The 18,059-nt window shown below is 45.4% G+C and overlaps 1 protein-coding gene across 10 annotated transcripts in view; it reads left to right on the forward strand.

Moving 5' to 3' along the window:
- LOC141097192 (3',5'-cyclic-AMP phosphodiesterase 4D) overlaps positions 1–18,059 on the forward strand; it is a 1,243,227-nt gene that overhangs the window by 839,352 nt on the left and 385,816 nt on the right. Inside the window, exon 1 of one of the 10 annotated variants that reach the window (XM_073584290.1) lies at positions 16,294–16,807. The exons of the other annotated variants lie outside the window; for them this stretch is intronic. Coding sequence (XP_073440391.1) covers positions 16,743–16,807 — 65 coding nt within the window. The 5' untranslated portion in view covers positions 16,294–16,742. Of the gene's footprint in view, positions 1–16,293; positions 16,808–18,059 lie in introns of those variants that run through there. 10 annotated transcript variants of the gene reach the window in all.

Consider the following 18,059-nt stretch of genomic DNA (forward strand, 5'->3'; position numbering starts at 1 on the left):
CGAGCTTACTACAAAGATATGGGAGCAGAACCGATCTTACTACAGAGATATGGGAGCAGAACTGAGCTTACTACAGAGATATGGGAGCAGAACCGAGCTTACTACAGAGTTATGGGAGCAGAATTAAGCTTACTACAGAGATATGGGAGCAGAACCGAGCTTACTACAGACATATGGGAGCAGAACCAAGCTTCCTACAGAGATATGGGAGCAGAACCAAGCTTACTATAGAGATATGGGAGCAGAACCGAGCTTACTACAGAGATATGGGAGCAGAACCAAGCTTACTACAGAGATAAGGGAGCAGCATTAAGCTTACTACAGAGATATGGGAGCAGAACCAAGCTTACTACAGAGATATGGGAGCAGAACTGAGCTTACTACAGAGATATGGGAGCAGAACCAAGCTTACTATAGAGATATGGGAGCAGAACCGAGCTTACTACAAAGATATGGGAGCAGAACCGATCAAACTACAGAGATATGGGAGCAGAACCGAGCTTACTACAGAGATATGGGAGCAGAACCGAGCTTACTACAGCGATATGGGATCAGAACCAAGCTTACTATAGAGATATGGGAGCAGAACCGATCTTACTACAGAGATATGGGAGCAGAACTGAGCTTACTACAGAGATATGGGAGCAGAACAGAGCTTACTATTAAGATATGGCAGCAGAACTGAGCTTACTACAGAGATATGGGAGCAGAACAGAGCTTACTATTAAGATATGGCAGCAGAACTGAGCTTACTACAGAGATATAGGAGCAGAACTGAGCTTACTACAGAGATATGGCATCAGAACCAAGCTTACTACAGAGATTTGGGAGCAGAACAGAGCTTACTACTAAGATATGGTAGCAGAACTGAGCTTACTACAGAGATATAGGAGCAGAACCGAGCTTACTACAGAGATATAGGAGCAGAACTGAGCTTACTACAGAAATATAGGAGCAGAATGGAGCTTACACAGAGATATGGAAGCAGAACTGAGCTTACTACAAAGATATGGGAGCAGAACCAAGCTTACTGCGGAGATATAGATCAGAATGGAGAATACTCCAGAGATATGGGAGCAAAAAGGAGCATACTACAGATATATGGGCGCAAAACCGAGCTTACTACAGAGATATGAGAGCAGAACCGAGATCGCTACAGTGGTATGGGAGCAGAACCAAGCTTACTACAGAGATAAGGGAGCAGAACCGAGCTACCTACAGAGATTTGGAGCAGAACCAAGCTTACTACACGGATATGGGAGCAGAATGAAGCTTACTATAGAGATATGGGAGCAGAACCAAGCTTTCTAGAGATTTGGGAGCAGAACCAAGCTTACTACAGAGATATGGGAGCAGAACCAAGCTTACTACATAGATATGGGAGCAGAACCAAGCTTACTACAGAGATATGGGAGCAGAACAAAGCTTACTACAGAGATATGGGAGCAGAACTAAGCTTACTATAGAGATATGGGAACAGAACCAAGCTTACCACAGAGATATGGGAGCAGAATCAAGCTTACTAGAGAGATATGGGAGCAGAACAGAGCTTACTACTAAGATATGGCAGCAGAACTGAGCTTACTACAGAGATATAGGAGCAGAACCGAGCTTATTACAGAGATATAGGAGCAGAACTGAGCTTACTACAGAAATATAGGAGCAGAACGGAGCTTACTACAGAGATATGGAAGCAGAACTGAGCTTAGTACAAAGATATGGGAGCAGAACCAAGCTTACTGCGGAGATATAGATCAGAATGGAGAATACTCCAGAGATATGGGAGCAGAAAGGAGCATACTACAGATATATGGGCACAAAACCGAGCTTACTACAGAAATATGAAAGCAGAACTGAGATTACTACAGCGGTATGGGAGCAGAACCAAGCTTACTACAGAGATAAGGGAGCAGAACCGAGCTACCTACAGAGATTTGGAGCAGAACCAAGCTTACTACAGAGATATGTGAGCAGAATCAAGCTTACCATAGAGATATGGGAGCAGAACCAAGCTTACTACAGAGATATGGGAGCAGAACAAAGCTTACTACAGAGATATGGGAACAGATCCGAGCCAACTACAGAGATATGGGAGCAGAACTGAGCTTACTACAGAAATATAGGAGCAAAACAGAGCTTACTACAGAGATATGGGAGCAGAACGGAGCTTACTACAGAGATATGGGAGCAGAACCAAGCTTACTACAGAGATATGGGAGCAGAACCAAGCTTACTATAGAGATATGGGAGCAGAACCAAGCTTACTACAGAAATATAGTAGCAGAACGGAGCTTACTACAGAGATATGGGATGAGAGCCAAGCTTACTACAGAGATACGGGAGCAGAACCGAGCCCTAAGAAAAAATAATGGAACCTGAGAGCCCCTATCACTAACTAATAATGTCCCCATTTATAACAAATAATGTCCTCTCAGTGCCCACAAAGCTCTGAATATACAGAATGATGGCCCTACATACCACTAAACATGATACGATGGTTCCCAGAGCCCTTTTTTATACATTGAGGACCCCAGATCTCCCTATATATGGTAAAATGGCTACATAGCCCCTATATAAAATAAGATGTTCCCATTGCCCCTAAATATAGTATGATGGACCCCAATGACCCTATATACAGCATGAAGGTCCCCTTGCCCCCTATATATAGTATGAAGGTCCCCACTGCTCCCTGAATATAGTATGAAATCCCCACTGCCCACTATGTATATACAGTTGAAACCAGAAGTTTACATCCACTATATACTGTACAAAAACACAAATCTGCATGTTTTTCTCTATCTGACATGAAATCAGAATAAACCTTTCCCGTTTTAGGTCATGTGTGTCTTTTTATATAGTGTATGGGAATTTCTGGTTTCAACTGTATAGTATGATGTCCCCACTGCCCTGTATATATAGTATAAAGGTCCCCACTGCACCAAATAAATAGTTTGGTGGCCTCAGTTGCCCCATGTATATAGGATGGTCCCAGTTCCCCCATATATATATAAATTATGATGGTCCCACAGCCCTAATATATATATATATATATATATATATATATATATATATATATATATATATATATATATATTATATAGTGTGAAGGAACCAGTTCTCCCAATACGTATAGTAAGATAAGCTCACCCCATATATATGATGAACCCAGTTCCCTTATATGTGTATTATATATATATTAGAATGGCTCCAGTTCCCCCATGTATGTAGTAAGATGGCCCCAGTTCTCCCATTTCTCCCATATATATAGTATGATGACCCCAGTTCCCTCATATCTATAGTATGATGGCCCCAGTTCCCCCCTTGTATATAGTGAGATGGCCCCAGTTCCCCCACATATATAGTAGGATGGCCCCAGTTCCCCCACATATATAGTAGGATAACATAGTAACACAGTTAGTAAGGCCGAAAAAATGCATTAGTCCATCCAGTTCAGCCTATAAAATTCTGTCAGAATAAATCCCCAGATCTACGTCCTTCTAAAGAACCTAACAATAACTGGAAGATACAATATTGTTACGCTCCAGGAAGACATCCAGGCCTCTCTTGAACCCTTCGACTGAGTTTGCCATCACCACCTCCTCAGACAGGGAATTCCAGCTTCTCACTGCCCTAACTGTAAAGAATCCTCTTCTATGTTGGTGTAAAAACCTTTTCTCCTCCAGACGCAGAGAATGCCCCCTTGTGACCGTCACCTTCCTTGGTATACACAGATCCTCGGAGAGATATTTCTATTGTCCCTTTATATACTTATACATGGTTATTAGATCGCCCCTCAGTCGTCTTTTTTCTAGACTAAATAATCCTAGATTATTATCTAGATGGGCCCCAGTTCCCCCACATATATAGTAGGATGGCCCCATTTACCCCATATATATAGTAGGATGGCCCCATTTCCCTCATATATATAGTAGGATGACCCAAGTTTCCTTATATATAAAGGATGATAGCCCCAGTTCACTCATATACATAGTAGGATGGCTGCAGTTCCCCCCCATATATACAGTGGGATGGCTGCAGTTTCCCCCCATATATACAGTGGGATGGCTGCAGTTTCCCTCCCATATATACAGAGGGATGGCCGCAGTTTCCCCCCCATATATACAGTAAGATGGCCGCAGTTTCCCCCCCATATATACATTAGGATGGCCGCAGTTTCCCCCCCATATATACAGTAGGATGGCCGCAGTTTCCCCCCATATATACGGTAGGAAGGCCGCAGTTTCCCTTCCATATATACAGGATGGCCGCAGTTTCCCCCCATATATACATTATGATGGCCGCAGTTTCCCCCCAATATATACAGTAGGATGGCCGCAGTTTCCCCCCATATATACAGTAGGATGGCCGCAGTTTCCCCCCATATATACAGGATGGCCGCAGTTTCCCCCCATATATACAGGATGGCCGCAGTTTCCCCCCCATATATACAGTAGGATGGCCGCAGTTTCCCCCTCATATATACAGTAGGATGGCCGCAGTTTCCCCCCATATATACGGTAGGAAGGCCGCAGTTTCCCTCCCATATATACAGAATGGCCGCAGTTTCCCCCCATATATACAGTAGGATGGTCGCAGTTTCCCCCCATATATACAGGATGGCCGCAGTTTCCCCCCCATATATACAGTAGGATGGTCGCAGTTTCCCCCCATATATACAGGATGGCCGCAGTTTCCCCCCTTATATACAGTAGGATGGCCACAGTTTCCCCCCATATATACAGTAGGATGGCCGCAGTTTCCCCCTCATATATACAGTAGGATGGCCGCAGTTTCTCCCCATATATACAGTAGTATGGCCGTAGTTTCCCCCCCACATATACAGTAGGAGGGCCGCAGTTTCCCCCCCATATATACAGTGGGATGGCCGCAGTTTTCCCCCCATACATACAGTGGGATGGTCGCAGTTTCCCCCCCACATATACAGTAGGATGGCCGCAGTTTCCCCCCCATATATACAGTAGGATGGCCGCAGTTTCCCCCCATATATACAGTAGGATGGCCGCAGTTTCCCCCTCATATACAGTAGGATGGCCGCAGTTTCTCCCCATATATACAGTAGTATGGCCGCAGTTTCCCCCCCACATATACAGTAGGATGGCCGCAGTTTCCCCCCCACATATACAGTAGGATGGCCGCAGTTTCCCCCCCATATATACAGTGGGATGGCCGCAGTTTTCCCCCCATATATACAGTGGGATGGTCACAGTTTTCCCCCCATATATACAGTAGGATGGCCGCAGTTTCCCCCCCATATATACAGTACGATGGCCGCAGTTTCCCCCCCATATATACAGTACGATGGATGCAGTTTCCCCCCATATATACAGTAGGATGGCCGCAGTTTCTCCCCATATATACAATAGTATGGCCGCAGTTTCCCCTCCACATATACAGTAGGATGGCCGCAGTTTCCCCCCCACATATACAGTGGGATGGCTGCAGTTTTCCCCCCATATATACAGTGGGATGGCCGCAGTTTTCCCCCCATATATACAGTGGGATGGCCGCAGTTTTCCCCACATATATACAGTGGGATGGCCGCAGTTTCCCCCCCATATATACAGTAGGATGGCCGCAGTTTCCCCCCCATATATACAGTGGGATGGCCGCAGTTTCCCCCCCACATATACAGTAGGATGGCCGCAGTTTCCCCCCCATATATACAGTGGGATGGCCGCAGTTTTCCCCCCATATATACAGTGGGATGGTCGCAGTCTCCCCCCCATATATACAGTGGGATGGCCTCAGTTTCCCCCCCATATATACAGTAGGATGGCCGCAGTTTCCCCCCCATATATACAGTAGGATGGCCGCAGTTTCCCCCCCCCCCATCCATACAGTAGGATGGCCGCAGTTTCCCCCCCCCATATATACAGTAGGATGGCCGCAGTTTCTCCCCATATATACAGTAGGATGGCCGCAGTTTCCCCCCCATATACACAGTAGGATGGCCGCAGTTTCCCCCCCATATATACAGTCGGATGGCTGCAGTTTCCACCCCCCCATATATATAGTAGGATGGCCGCAGTTTCCACCCCCCATATATATAGTAGGATGGCCGCAGTTTCCCCCCATATATACAGTAGGATGGCCCCACAACCCGTTCATATGAAAATAATAAAGTTTATACTCACCTCATCCTGATTCTTGGCACCGCGGCCTCCGTCAGTGTCCTCTTCTGGCCTGCAGAGAACTGCAGCGGCGCGAGACAATGACGTCATCGCGCCGCCTGCGTGCACATCACAGTCTGTCTCATAAGCCGCAGACCGCGGCCAGCAGGAGCTCGTGGCTGACATCAGTGTACCACTCAGAGTACGCTCATGTCTTAGCTGCAACTTGGAAGACAGACTGTGATGTGCACGGCCGACCGTGTCACTATCTGCTGCCGGCCGGCGGCCGCATCACATCACAGCACAGCTGAGCAGACACGACCGCACGCTGTTCGCTGTGTAGGGCCATCAGGCGGCCGGCCCTGCACAGCTGCTGGGGGAGTGGCCTGGGGGGGGGCATTTGCCTCCCTGCCACCCGGCCCAGCCCGCCCCTGGATACAGATCTACCTGTGGAGAGCTAAACCATCTCTGCTGCCCTGTCATCATCCCAGAGGATCTGCATAGCAGCGTCGGTCCCCTGACCGAATACCACGTGTGGCGTCACGAACACTTTATTACAAACTTTATTGCCTTGTAAATATCCCTTTAATTGGACGCCCAGGGCCACAGACCGGGTCACCAATGCTGTGACACTTCCCCTTTAAGAAGCGGCCCAGTACCGAGTATCCCCACTAACCTGGCGGGCGATCCTTATCCAACTTTTGGGTTCCCTAAGGGTATGTGCACACTTTGCGGATTTGCTGCAGATCCGCTACAGATTTGTCGCTGCAGATCCGCTACAGATTTGCTAGTGATTTACAGTACAATGTTTTTCAATGGGAAAAAAAATGCTGTACACATGCTGCGGAAAAATCCGCGCGGAAACGCAGCGGTTTATTTTCCGCAGCATGTCAATTCTTTGTTCGGATTCCGCAGCGTTTTCACACCTATTCCATTATAAGAATCCGCAGGTGTAAAAACGCAGGTGAAATCCGCACAAAGTCCACAGGAAATCTCCAATAAATCCACAGGAAATCCGCATAAAAAACGTGCGGATTTTGACCTGCGGATTCTGCCAAAAAAAGCAGATTCCGCGTGGAATCTGCAACGTGTGCACATACCATTAAAATTTGCATTAGAATCTGTAAGCATGTGTTCAGTTCACATACAAAAGCGTGCAGTACTAGGGCTCATTTGTTCATGTACAAGTACTATCTGTATTTTTCATGGATATCACTTGCACCTGTAATAGTCTACGGGACTGTTCATATGTCATTGATTTTTTTTTTTTTGTGGACCAAGTGGTCCGAACAAAATTACACAGACAAGTCCGATATTGATGCAAGTGTCAGATAAAACTTGCCAATGAAAGTCTATGGGTCTGTGGAAAAATCTGACTATACTCGGATGCCGTCTGTGTTCTGGCGATGTTTCGCTGACAGATAAAAAAGGTGGATGCACTTTTTTTTCTTATAACTGTAAAAACTGATGAAACTCTGACCATGCTCTGATGAAAATCACTGATGAAACTTGGTCCAATTTTCTTGTCAAAAAACTTGACGTCTGAATGAGGCCTTAGGCAGGAACCATTGAAAATACTGGGCTGCGTTTGCCCAATCGTCACAAGCTAGAGGCACTTTTTGTACCCCATCCCCAATAATACTAATCATTATAATCATTAATAAGTAATCATTATAAAAATCCAATCCAGTCTTTTAAAGGAAATGTAAAATATGAACATTGGTTTCTGGCTTTTGTTTCAGGACACTATTATAAAATTAAAATGTTTTCATCTTCTTCAATAGGGCGCATACATAATTTTATATATATATATATATATATATATATATATATATATATATGTAATTGCCATTAATGTTTTATAGTAGAAATACCAGTAATACCTCCAATCACCAGTAGAGGAGCTCTATCGTATAGCACCAGGGTTACAGACTGATCTAGGGCGGTAAGGCAGGCATTGTGACTGCATACTCTAATATATCATAGCCGGCAGCAGTGGGTGTGCACACATGTAGGAAAATAAAGTATGTTCCTGCTTACACTGGGCACATCCGTTACTGTGTTTCCTAGATATTGTGGATTATCATATAGGTTAACCCTTATTATTATTTTTCTTCTGGAGCTGAGCGATTGAGAGGCAGAACAGGAGAGGTCTTTCATTCTTATATTGTGAAATGTAATAATGCAGATGTAGCAGATCATTTTATGTGCAATATCATTAAGATAATTAGGGAGGTTTACCTGCAGTCCTATGCAAAACCACAATACACTGAAATTTATATGTATCAGAGAAGCCGGCAGTTGTGCTCGTTAATCATGTATTGTGAAAGGACCTTTATACTTTTCTGTGCCTTTATTGCGTGTTAAAAAATTTTTTTGCCTCTAAACCACCACACTGGTGGTAAGTTGGACAAATAAGGGTAGAATGTAGGTAGGTGCATGGATTGCAGACACATCCAGGTCCTAGAGCCCATGGGGGCTAAAAGGTCCCTTTGGCCATATTTTGAAATCAATATTATCATAGAAGAGCTGTCATCAAGACAAAAGTGTCCAACTTTTTCTCTGATTTTATTCTCGCTGCTCTCCTGAGTTTCTATGCTTTAAATCCACCTTACAGTTCCAGAGATACAGACTTTTTATTTGGTGTGATATTTTATGGTGTTTACTAAGGGTTTGTGGCTTACAGGGGCGTGTCTTTAAGCTGTACTGTATGCTTACCCTGTGAGCCACGCCCCCTTGTAAAGACCATAACAATTAATGTTAAATAAGCTGGTCCATATCTCTGGAACCACATGGCAGTTTAAAAAAAAAAAAAAAAAAAAGGAATACTAAGGGGAGCCAGGGGGATTGGAGCCCATAAGTTTTAAGTTGCGCCCCTGTGTACAGGATTAGGTTTATAATGATGCCACTGTATAAATGCTCCACTGCGGCATTGTATAGCATTCATTATGTACTAATTTAATGCTGAACACTCATAAAGGTGGTGACAATATCTTGTGGTCATGCCTGTAGTTCTCAAACATGATCTTCCAAGCGTGACTGACATTTTCCTTGCCACTTTAAAGTAATACCGGCCAAATTTCACTGAATGCAGCATTGCTTTATACTCACTGGACACAAACTGTGAAGTGTGCTCCGAGCATGCCCAGGGACGACACCCAGCTGTACTGTTCATGCCAAGGGGGACACCCATCTATACTGCATGTGCCCAGGGAGGTCACCCAGCTATATTGAGCATGCCCCAAGAGGACTCCCAGCTGTGCTGAGCATGCCCCGAGAGGACTCCTAGCTGTCCTGGGCATGCCCCAAGAGGACTCCCAGCTGTGCTGAGCATGCCCCGAGAGGACTCCTAGCTGTCCTGGACATGCTCCGAGAGGACTCCCAGCTGTGCTGAGCATGCCCCGAGAGGACTCCCAGCTGTGCTGAGCATGCCCCGAGAGGACTCCCAGCTGTGCTGAGCATGCCCCGAGAGGACTCCCAGCTGTGCTGAGCATGCCCCAAGAGAGAACTCCCAGCTGTGCTGAGCATGCCCCGAGAGGACTCCCAGCTGTTCTGGGCATGCCCCGAGAGGACTCCTAGCTGTCCTGGACATGCCCCGAGAGGACTCCCTGCTGTGCTGAGCATGCCCCGAGAGGACTCCCAGCTGTACTGAGCATGCCTCGAGAGGACTCACAGCTGTGCTGAGCATGCCCCGAGAGGACTCCCAGCTGTGCTGAGCATGCCCCGAGAAGACTCCCAGCTGTGCTGAGCATGCCCCGAGAGGACTCCCAGCTGTGCTGAGCATGCCCCGAGAGGACTCCCAGCTGTGCTGAGCATGCCCCGAGAGGACTCCCAGCTGTGTTGAGCATGCCCCGAGATGACTCCCAGCTGTGCTGAGCATGCCCCGAGAGGACTCCCAGCTGTGCTGAGCATACCCCGAGAGGACTCCCAGCTGTGCTGAGCATGCCCCGAGAGGACTCCCAGCTGTGCTGAGCATGCCCCGAGAGGACTCCCAGCTGTGCTGAGCATGCCCCGAGAGGACTCCCAGCTGTGCTGAGCATGCCCCGAGATGACTCCCAGCTGTCCTGGACATGCCCCGAGAGGACTCCCAGCTGTGCTGAGCATGCCCCGAGAGGACTCCCAGCTGTGCTGAGCATGCCCCAAGAGGACTCCCAGCTGTGCTGAGCATGCCCCGAGAGGACTCCCAGCTGTGCTGAGCATGCCCCGAGAGGACTCCCAGCTGTGCTGAGCATGCCCCGGGACGACACCCAGCTGTACTGTTCATGCCAAGGGGGACATCCATCTATACTGCATGTGCCCAGGGAGGTCACCCAGCTATATTGAGCATGCCCCAAGAGGACTCCTAGCTGTCCTGGACATGCCCCGAGAGGACTCCCAGCTGTGCTGAACATGCCCCGAGAGGACTCCTAGCTGTCCTGGACATGCCCTGAGAGGACTCCCAGCTGTGCTGAGTATCCCCCGAGAGGACTCCCAGCTGTGCTGAGCATGCCCCGAGAGGACTCCCAGCTGTGCTGAGCATGCCCCGAGAGGACTCCCAGCTGTGCTGAGCATGCCCCGAGAGGACTCCCAGCTGTGCTGAGCATGCCCCGAGAGGACTCCCTGCTGTGCTGAGCATGCCCAGGGACGACACCCAGCTGTACTGTGCATGCCGAGGGGGGACACCCATCTATACTGCATGTGCCCGGGGAGGTCACCCAGCTATATAGGGCATGCTCTGAGCGGGCTCCCAGCTGTGCTGAGCAAGCCCCGAGAGGACTCCCAGCTGTGCTAAGTGCAAGGCAACAACGTATTCATACGATTGGGAGGAGGCTGGTGGTGAAGTAAAGAGGTAGAGAACACCAGTGAATTGTCATAAGAATGCTATTTTACACATACTGCAGGGCTGAAGAGTTTATACAGGGGCATCTTTATAAATCTATAGAAGTCTGGTATAACACACTGGTGGCAGTGGAGGAATCCAAGGTTACATTCCGATGAGTTTTTGTGGAGTTTTTAACACTGCATATTTTTTTTTAAAAATGCAAGTAATCAATCATACTTAATGTGTGCTGAAATGCTGCAGAAAATCTGCAACATCAAAAACTCACTGAAAAGCTCATAGTGGGAACGTATCCTAAAGCCTCACTTTGATGGTCTGTTTTTTCTCGTCCATAAAAAAACCCAGTGACTTTAATCAATGTGTCAGTTTTTACCATAAGAATTTCTCCAGTTTTTTTTGTCATACGCAGTAACAGTCAGTGAAAAATAGACAGCACTAGGAAGCCATCCGTGTGCTGTCTGAGGTTTCCACAAACCTATAAGTTTGTGAAAGTTTGTGTTAGTTTGAGTCAGAACTTGGATAAAAAAAGCAGACGTCTCCATTTTCTTGCAGAAGCTTGGAGCGCAAAAACACGTCCAATTGAACAGCACCATAGACTTTAAAGGCCATGTGCTCCATCTATGAAAAACATGCAGAGAACGTGTACATGCTAAACTTCTCGAATCGATCATTGGAGGTCCAACTGCTGGGATCCCCAACGATCCTGAGAACTAGGGTTCTGATGATCCCTGTATGAATGGAGCTGTGGTCAAGCATAGACACTTCCGCTCCATTCATTCTGAATGTGGCCACCAGAGATGGCTAAGAGCAGCGCTCTACTGGTCTTCGGCACACCATAAGAGTAGATGGAGCTGCAGAGCGTATGATCGAACACCTCTCCACGCAATACTGGTCTCACAGCCTCTGTTGTTGTAATCGATGGAGGTCCTAGCAGTTGGACCTCAAGTGATCGATCGATAAGTTATTCTCTATCCCGTTGATAGGAGATGACTTCAAAATTTGAGAATCATAGAATCATAGAATCGTAGAGTTGGAAGGGACCTCCTGGCCATCTGGTCCAACCCCCTGCTCAAAGCAGGATTCGCTAAATCATCCCAGTCAGATGTCTGTCCAGCCTCTGTTTGAAGACTTCCATTGAAGGAGAACTCACCACTTCTCGTGGCAGCCTGTTCCACTCATTGATCACTCTAACTGTCAAAAAGTTTTTTCTAATATCTAATCTGTGTCTCTTCCCATTCAGTTTCATCCCATTGCTTCTAGTCTTTCCTTGTGCAAATGAGAATAAAGTTGATCCTTCTACAATGTGACATCCCTTTAGATATTTGTAGACAGCTATTAAGTCTCCTCTCAGTCTTCTCTTTTGCAAACTAAACATTCCCAAATCCTGCAACCTTTCCTCATAAGACAGGGTTTGCAGACCGGTCACCATTCTGGTCGCTCTTTTCTGAACTTGCTCCAGTTTGTTGATGTCTTTTTTAAAATGTGGTGCCCAAAACTGGACACAATATTCCAGATGAGGTCTGACCAAAGAGGAGTAGAGGGAAATAATGACTTCACGTGATCTAGACTGTATGCTTCTGTTAATACATCCTAGAATTGCATTTGCCTTTTTTGCTGCTGCATCACACTGTTGACTCATATTCAGTCTGTGATCTATTAGTATACCCAAGTCTTTTTCACATGTGCTGTCACTTAGCCCTATTCCTCCCATTCTATATATGCTTTTTTCATTTTTATTGCCCAGATGTAGTACTTTGCATTTCTCCCTGTTAAAAACCATTCTGTTAGTTGCTGCCCACTTCTCCAGTTTATTTAAATCTTTTTGAATCCTCTCTCTCTCTTCTCTAGTATTAGCTATCCCTCCTAGCTTTGTGTCATCAGCAAATTTAATCAGTTTACCCTCAATTCCTTCATCTAAATCGTTGATAAAGATGTTGAACAATACAGGGCCCAGGACAGAGCCCTGTGGTACCCCACTTGAGACATTCTTCCAACTGGATGTGCAGCCATTTACGACCACTCTTTGGGTCCGATCACTAAGCCAGTTATGAATCCACCTAACAGTTGCCTTGTCCATTCCATACTTAGTCATTTTTTCAATAAGGATTGTATGAGAGACTTTGTCAAATGCTTTGCTGAAGTCAAGATATACTATATCTACAGCATTTCCTTGATCCACCCAATCAGTGATACCGTCATAGAAGGAAATTAAGTTAGTCTGACATGACTTATTAGTTACAAACCCATGCTGACTCTGTTTAATCACTTCATTCTTATCCAGGTATTGACATACATGTTGTTTAATAATTTGTTCAAAGATCTTTCCTGGTATAGAAGTCAGACTCACCGGCCTATAGTTGCCTGGGTCCACCTTCTTCCCCTTTTTGAAGATAGGAACAACATTTGCTCTTCTCCAGTCTTCTGGCACTTCTCCTGTTCTCCAAGAATTTTCAAAGATTATGGAGAGGGGTTCAAAAATTTCTTCTGCTATCTCCTTCAGTACTCTGGGGTGTAATTCATCTGGACCTGGAGACTTGAATTCATTTAGGTTAGCTAAGTGTTTCCTCACTATCTTTCTGTTTATAGATATCCTGGATTCTTCTATTCCCTTAATAGGACAGTGAATAACAGTTGATGTTGCATTTCCTTTCTGAGAGAAAACAGATGCAAAATAGGAATTTAAAAGTTCAGCCTTCTCAACATCCTGTCTTACCATTTCATCATTTTCATCCTGTAAAAATCCTATAGCATCTTTGACTTTTCTTTTACTTTTGACATATCCCCAAAATCCTTTATTATTGCTTTTGACATCTCTTGCAAGCCTCAGTTCATTTTCAGCTTTAGCTAATCTGATTTGTGCCCTGCAGGTTCTGCAGACAGCATTATATTCTTCTTTAGATATGCCTCCCTCTTTCCATTTTATAAACATTTTTTTCTTCCTTTTTAGCATGTGCTTAAGTTCTGTGTTCATCCATCCTGGTTTCCTTAAATGCTTCCTATTCTTCCCTCTTTTCGGAATTGTTAACAACTGTGCTTTGAGAATTTCATTTTTCAAGATTTCCCATCCTTCCTGGACATTTTTGTCTTTAAGGATATCCAGCCATTGGATCCCTCCAATTCTCTTTCTGAATCCCTTAAAATCTGCCTTTCTGAAATCTAACCTTGACGTCTGAGTCTTCACAGGTCTTCCACCTCTAGTAATCCAAAATTCTAAAATAGCATGGTCGCTACCTCCTAGGGTCCCAGCCACTTTTACCTCCTCAACCATTTCCTCCCTGTTTATAAGGATTAGATCCAAGGTAGCAGTTCCCCTTGTTTTCTCCCTTACCTTTTGGAAGATAAAGTTGTCAGCAAGAGAGGATAAGAATTTCCTTGACCTGTTAGTTTTGCCTGAGAGAGATTCCCAACAAATGTCTGGATAGTTGAAATCTCCCATGACAACTATGTCATATTTTTTGGAGAACTTGGCCATCTGATGCATAAAGAGTTCATCTATATCTTCGGCTTGCACAGGCGGCCTGTAGTAAATGCCTACAATGGTGTCCTTTCCATTGTTCTGTCCTTGTATTCTTACCCAAACAGTTTCCACAGAACTCCCAGTCTCTGAAGCTTCAATCTCTGTGCAGATATACGCGTTTCGAACATACAATGCGACACCCCCTCCTCGTTTATCAAGTCTATTTCTTGCAAATAAGTTGTATCCTTCTAGTCTTGTATTCCAATCATGTGTATTGTCCCACCAAGTTTCAGTGATTCCAATTACATCATATTTCTGTTCCTGTGTTAGTAGTTCCAATTCTCCTTGTTTGTTGCCCATGCTTTGTGCATTAGTATAGAAACATTTTAGTTTGTGATTGGTTTCTCTTTCTCCATTATTTTTATTAATTAGATTCTTTCGTCTTTGTTCTTCCTTTCCACTTCTAATAGCAGAGTTCTCAATAGCATTTGTCAGGTGTATGGCTTTTTCTGGTCTTTTGCTTCCCTTCCCATGTTGTTCTAGTTTAAAGCTCTCCTTACAAGTGTAGCAAGGCGACTTCCAAATACATGCTTTCCAGTCTTCGTAAGGTGCACCCCATCTCTAGCAAGTAGTCCATCGTATAAGTAGTTCACTCCGTGATCCAGAAATCCAAATCGTTGCTGACGGCACCATCGACGTAGCCAGTTGTTCACCTGCAGAATCTTATTCCACCTCCTTGTTCCATGGCCATCCACTGGGAGGATGGAAGAGAAGACCACCTGCGCTCCCAGTTCTTTCACTTTCTTGCCTAAGTCTTCAAAGTCTCTGCAGATGATTTCCAGGTCGTTTCTTGCGGTGTCATTTGTCCCCACATGTAGTAGCAGGAATGGGTAGTCATCTGTAGGTCTGAAGAGTCCTGATATCCTGTCAGACACATCTTTAATTTTTGCACCTGGAAGACAGCACATTTCTCTTGTAGTTATATCCGGTCTGCAGATAGCGGTCTCTGTTCCTCTCAGCAGGGAATCCCCCATGACCACCACTCTCCGTTTCTTCTTCACAACATTTTTCTTTCTCCATCCAGGAGGACTCTGAGGGCGTACAAGGTTGCTGTTTGTTGGCAAAGTCTTATCCTGATGTATTTCTTCATCGTTTTCCTGCGTGAGAGCCTGGTACTGGTTCCTGAGCAGTATGGGTGCTGACTGCCTCCTGATCCTCCTGCTTCTCTGGGTCACATGTCTCCATTCCTCTGTTTCTTCAGGTGCACTTCGAATTTCTTCTCTTTCTGTAACATCAAGAGATAATTCTGCTCTGTCCAAGAACTCTTCACCTTCCTTAATGATCTTCAACGTAGCTAACCTCTCTTCGAGATTTTGCAACTTTTCCTCCAACAGGGACACAAGCTTGCATTTGTGGCATGTGAAGTTTGGCTTTTCCACTGGTAAATCTGTGAACATGTAGCAAGAAATGCAGCTCACCAAATGGCTCCTGGCCTCTTCCATCTTGAGATTTCTTAAAAACGATGAAAGATGAGCCAAATTATCGGCGCGCGGTTTTTCCAATTTCCTCTTTTCAGCTGCAACGGCCAAAACCCAGTGATCGTTGAGCTCGCGGAGACTCTTCACTTATCCCAGAAGGCACTGGGAATATGCAAATGATCCCCTCAAGACTCTTCCCCTGGTTTTGGAGAATAATCCTTTAAATTGCATGATTGATTGATTGATGTTCAAATTGAATAATTACATGGCAAACTGCTCAGGTGTATATGTATCTGTGAGTATATATATTTAATTATAGTCTCATGTTACCTAGTTTCACAACCCTTGTGCACGGTGGTGACGTACCTTAGTGTTTGCTCTGGAGTCTCGCTTTGTGTGAGAAGTTCACTGTGTCATTGTGGGTGGATATTCTTATTTACGGGTAAATCCCATGTGGCTATAGGTGGATAATGGAATTGCTTTGTGCCTACTGGTAATCTAGGACTCGGCGGAGCCGTGCTAATGAAAATGACATTTCCTTGGCATGCCTTACTACGATTCTTCCCACTCCACTCCTTACTTTTTCGCGTAACCTTATAAGATCCAGTGTCAAAGAGGCAGAGCAGGAGGCAGCAGAGGTTTCATGTGACCTAGATGGAGAGTACATTGAAGCTGCAGTTCCTCCCCTGGAAATTTAAGACAGAGGATAGAAGCTCTGTCATTTCCTAACACAGTGGTGAATGGAGATGGGAAGCTGAGCTGCCACAGCTGGGTCTGATCCTCACACTATGGATTGCTGCAGAACCGCTGGAAGCCTGGCATTTTCATATAATCACTGACTTCTCTGACTTCTCAACATGAGTATTGTACTCAAGCCAAGATCCCGCTCCACAAGTTCGCTTAGGACAACCGACGGACTCTGGTATAGTAGACGTATCATTTACAGTCTTGGTTTTACTTTGTTAGGTGTAGCAGTGCTGAGTTTGTCATTTGGTCTTTAGTCGGTAAACTTTCTGCTCTGTCTTAAGTTGGTGAGACGACATTTGTCATATCTAAATTTTTGTACCGTGATTTGATTTACAATGTCACCATATAGTCAACGAGCTTAGTAATCCTTGTAAAATTCACTTTGTGTTATGTATACAGATGTATAGTATGTACGGTATATACCCCCGGAGTGCATCCTCTAGTAGAGGAAATGCTGCTACTAGTAATAAAGGGGTATTCCTATCGCAGACATTAATGATGTATCACAGGATCTTACGTCGTTGTGGATGGAGAGGTGGCTGCGCATGCGCGTCTCTGTCCGGGCACTTCTGTGGAAGTTCAGAGAATGGCGGAGCACGTTAGTCGTATATGTCTGAGAGGGGAACCCTCATGTAAGATCTGTTCACGTTAGGGCTCATGCAAACAATCGTAGCGACGGTCTGAGTGCAATCCATCAACACATCAGATCACACTCAGACCAATGTTATACCATGAGGCCGTGCACAAGTCCAAGGACAAAAATCGCAGTATGCACACTTTGCATCCGATAATCAGACTGCACATGCTCATTTGTTTTAAGGGTCCATGGAAAACATCGGACCACACTCGGAAGACATCTGGGTGCGGTACTATGTCCCCGGACAGACTGAATGGAAAAGATGGAGAAACGTTTGATTTTTTTAACTCTCCACATCCAATAAAATCTAGTAACACTCTGATCCCACTCTGGCCACACTCTGATCCCACTCTGGCCACACTCTGATCCCACTCTGGCCACACTCTGATCCCATTCTGGCCACACTCTGATCCCATTCTGGTCACACTCTGATCCCATTCTGGTCACACTCTGATTCCACTCTGGCCACACTCTGATCCCATTCTGGCCACACTCTGATCCCACTCTGGTCACACTCTGATCCCACTCTGGTCACACTCTGATCCCACTCTGGTCACACTCTGATCCCATTCTGGCCACACTCTGATCCCATTCTGGTCACACTCTGATCCCATTCTGGTCACACTTTATTGTCATATCCTCTGTAACTGAGCCGCGACATTGATGCCTTATTCACTTAATTCCGATCGACTACATTCACTTTCTACAGTGTTCAGAGTAACCCCATACTGAAACGTAAAAACTTTAATACAAACAGAATTTAAATAAAGGTGCCTGGCTTATTGGAAAA

Source organism: Dendrobates tinctorius, unplaced genomic scaffold, assembly GCF_039654945.1.
Source record: "Dendrobates tinctorius isolate UK_male_01 unplaced genomic scaffold, ASM3965494v1 ptg000083l, whole genome shotgun sequence".
NCBI lineage: Eukaryota > Metazoa > Chordata > Amphibia > Anura > Dendrobatidae > Dendrobates > Dendrobates tinctorius.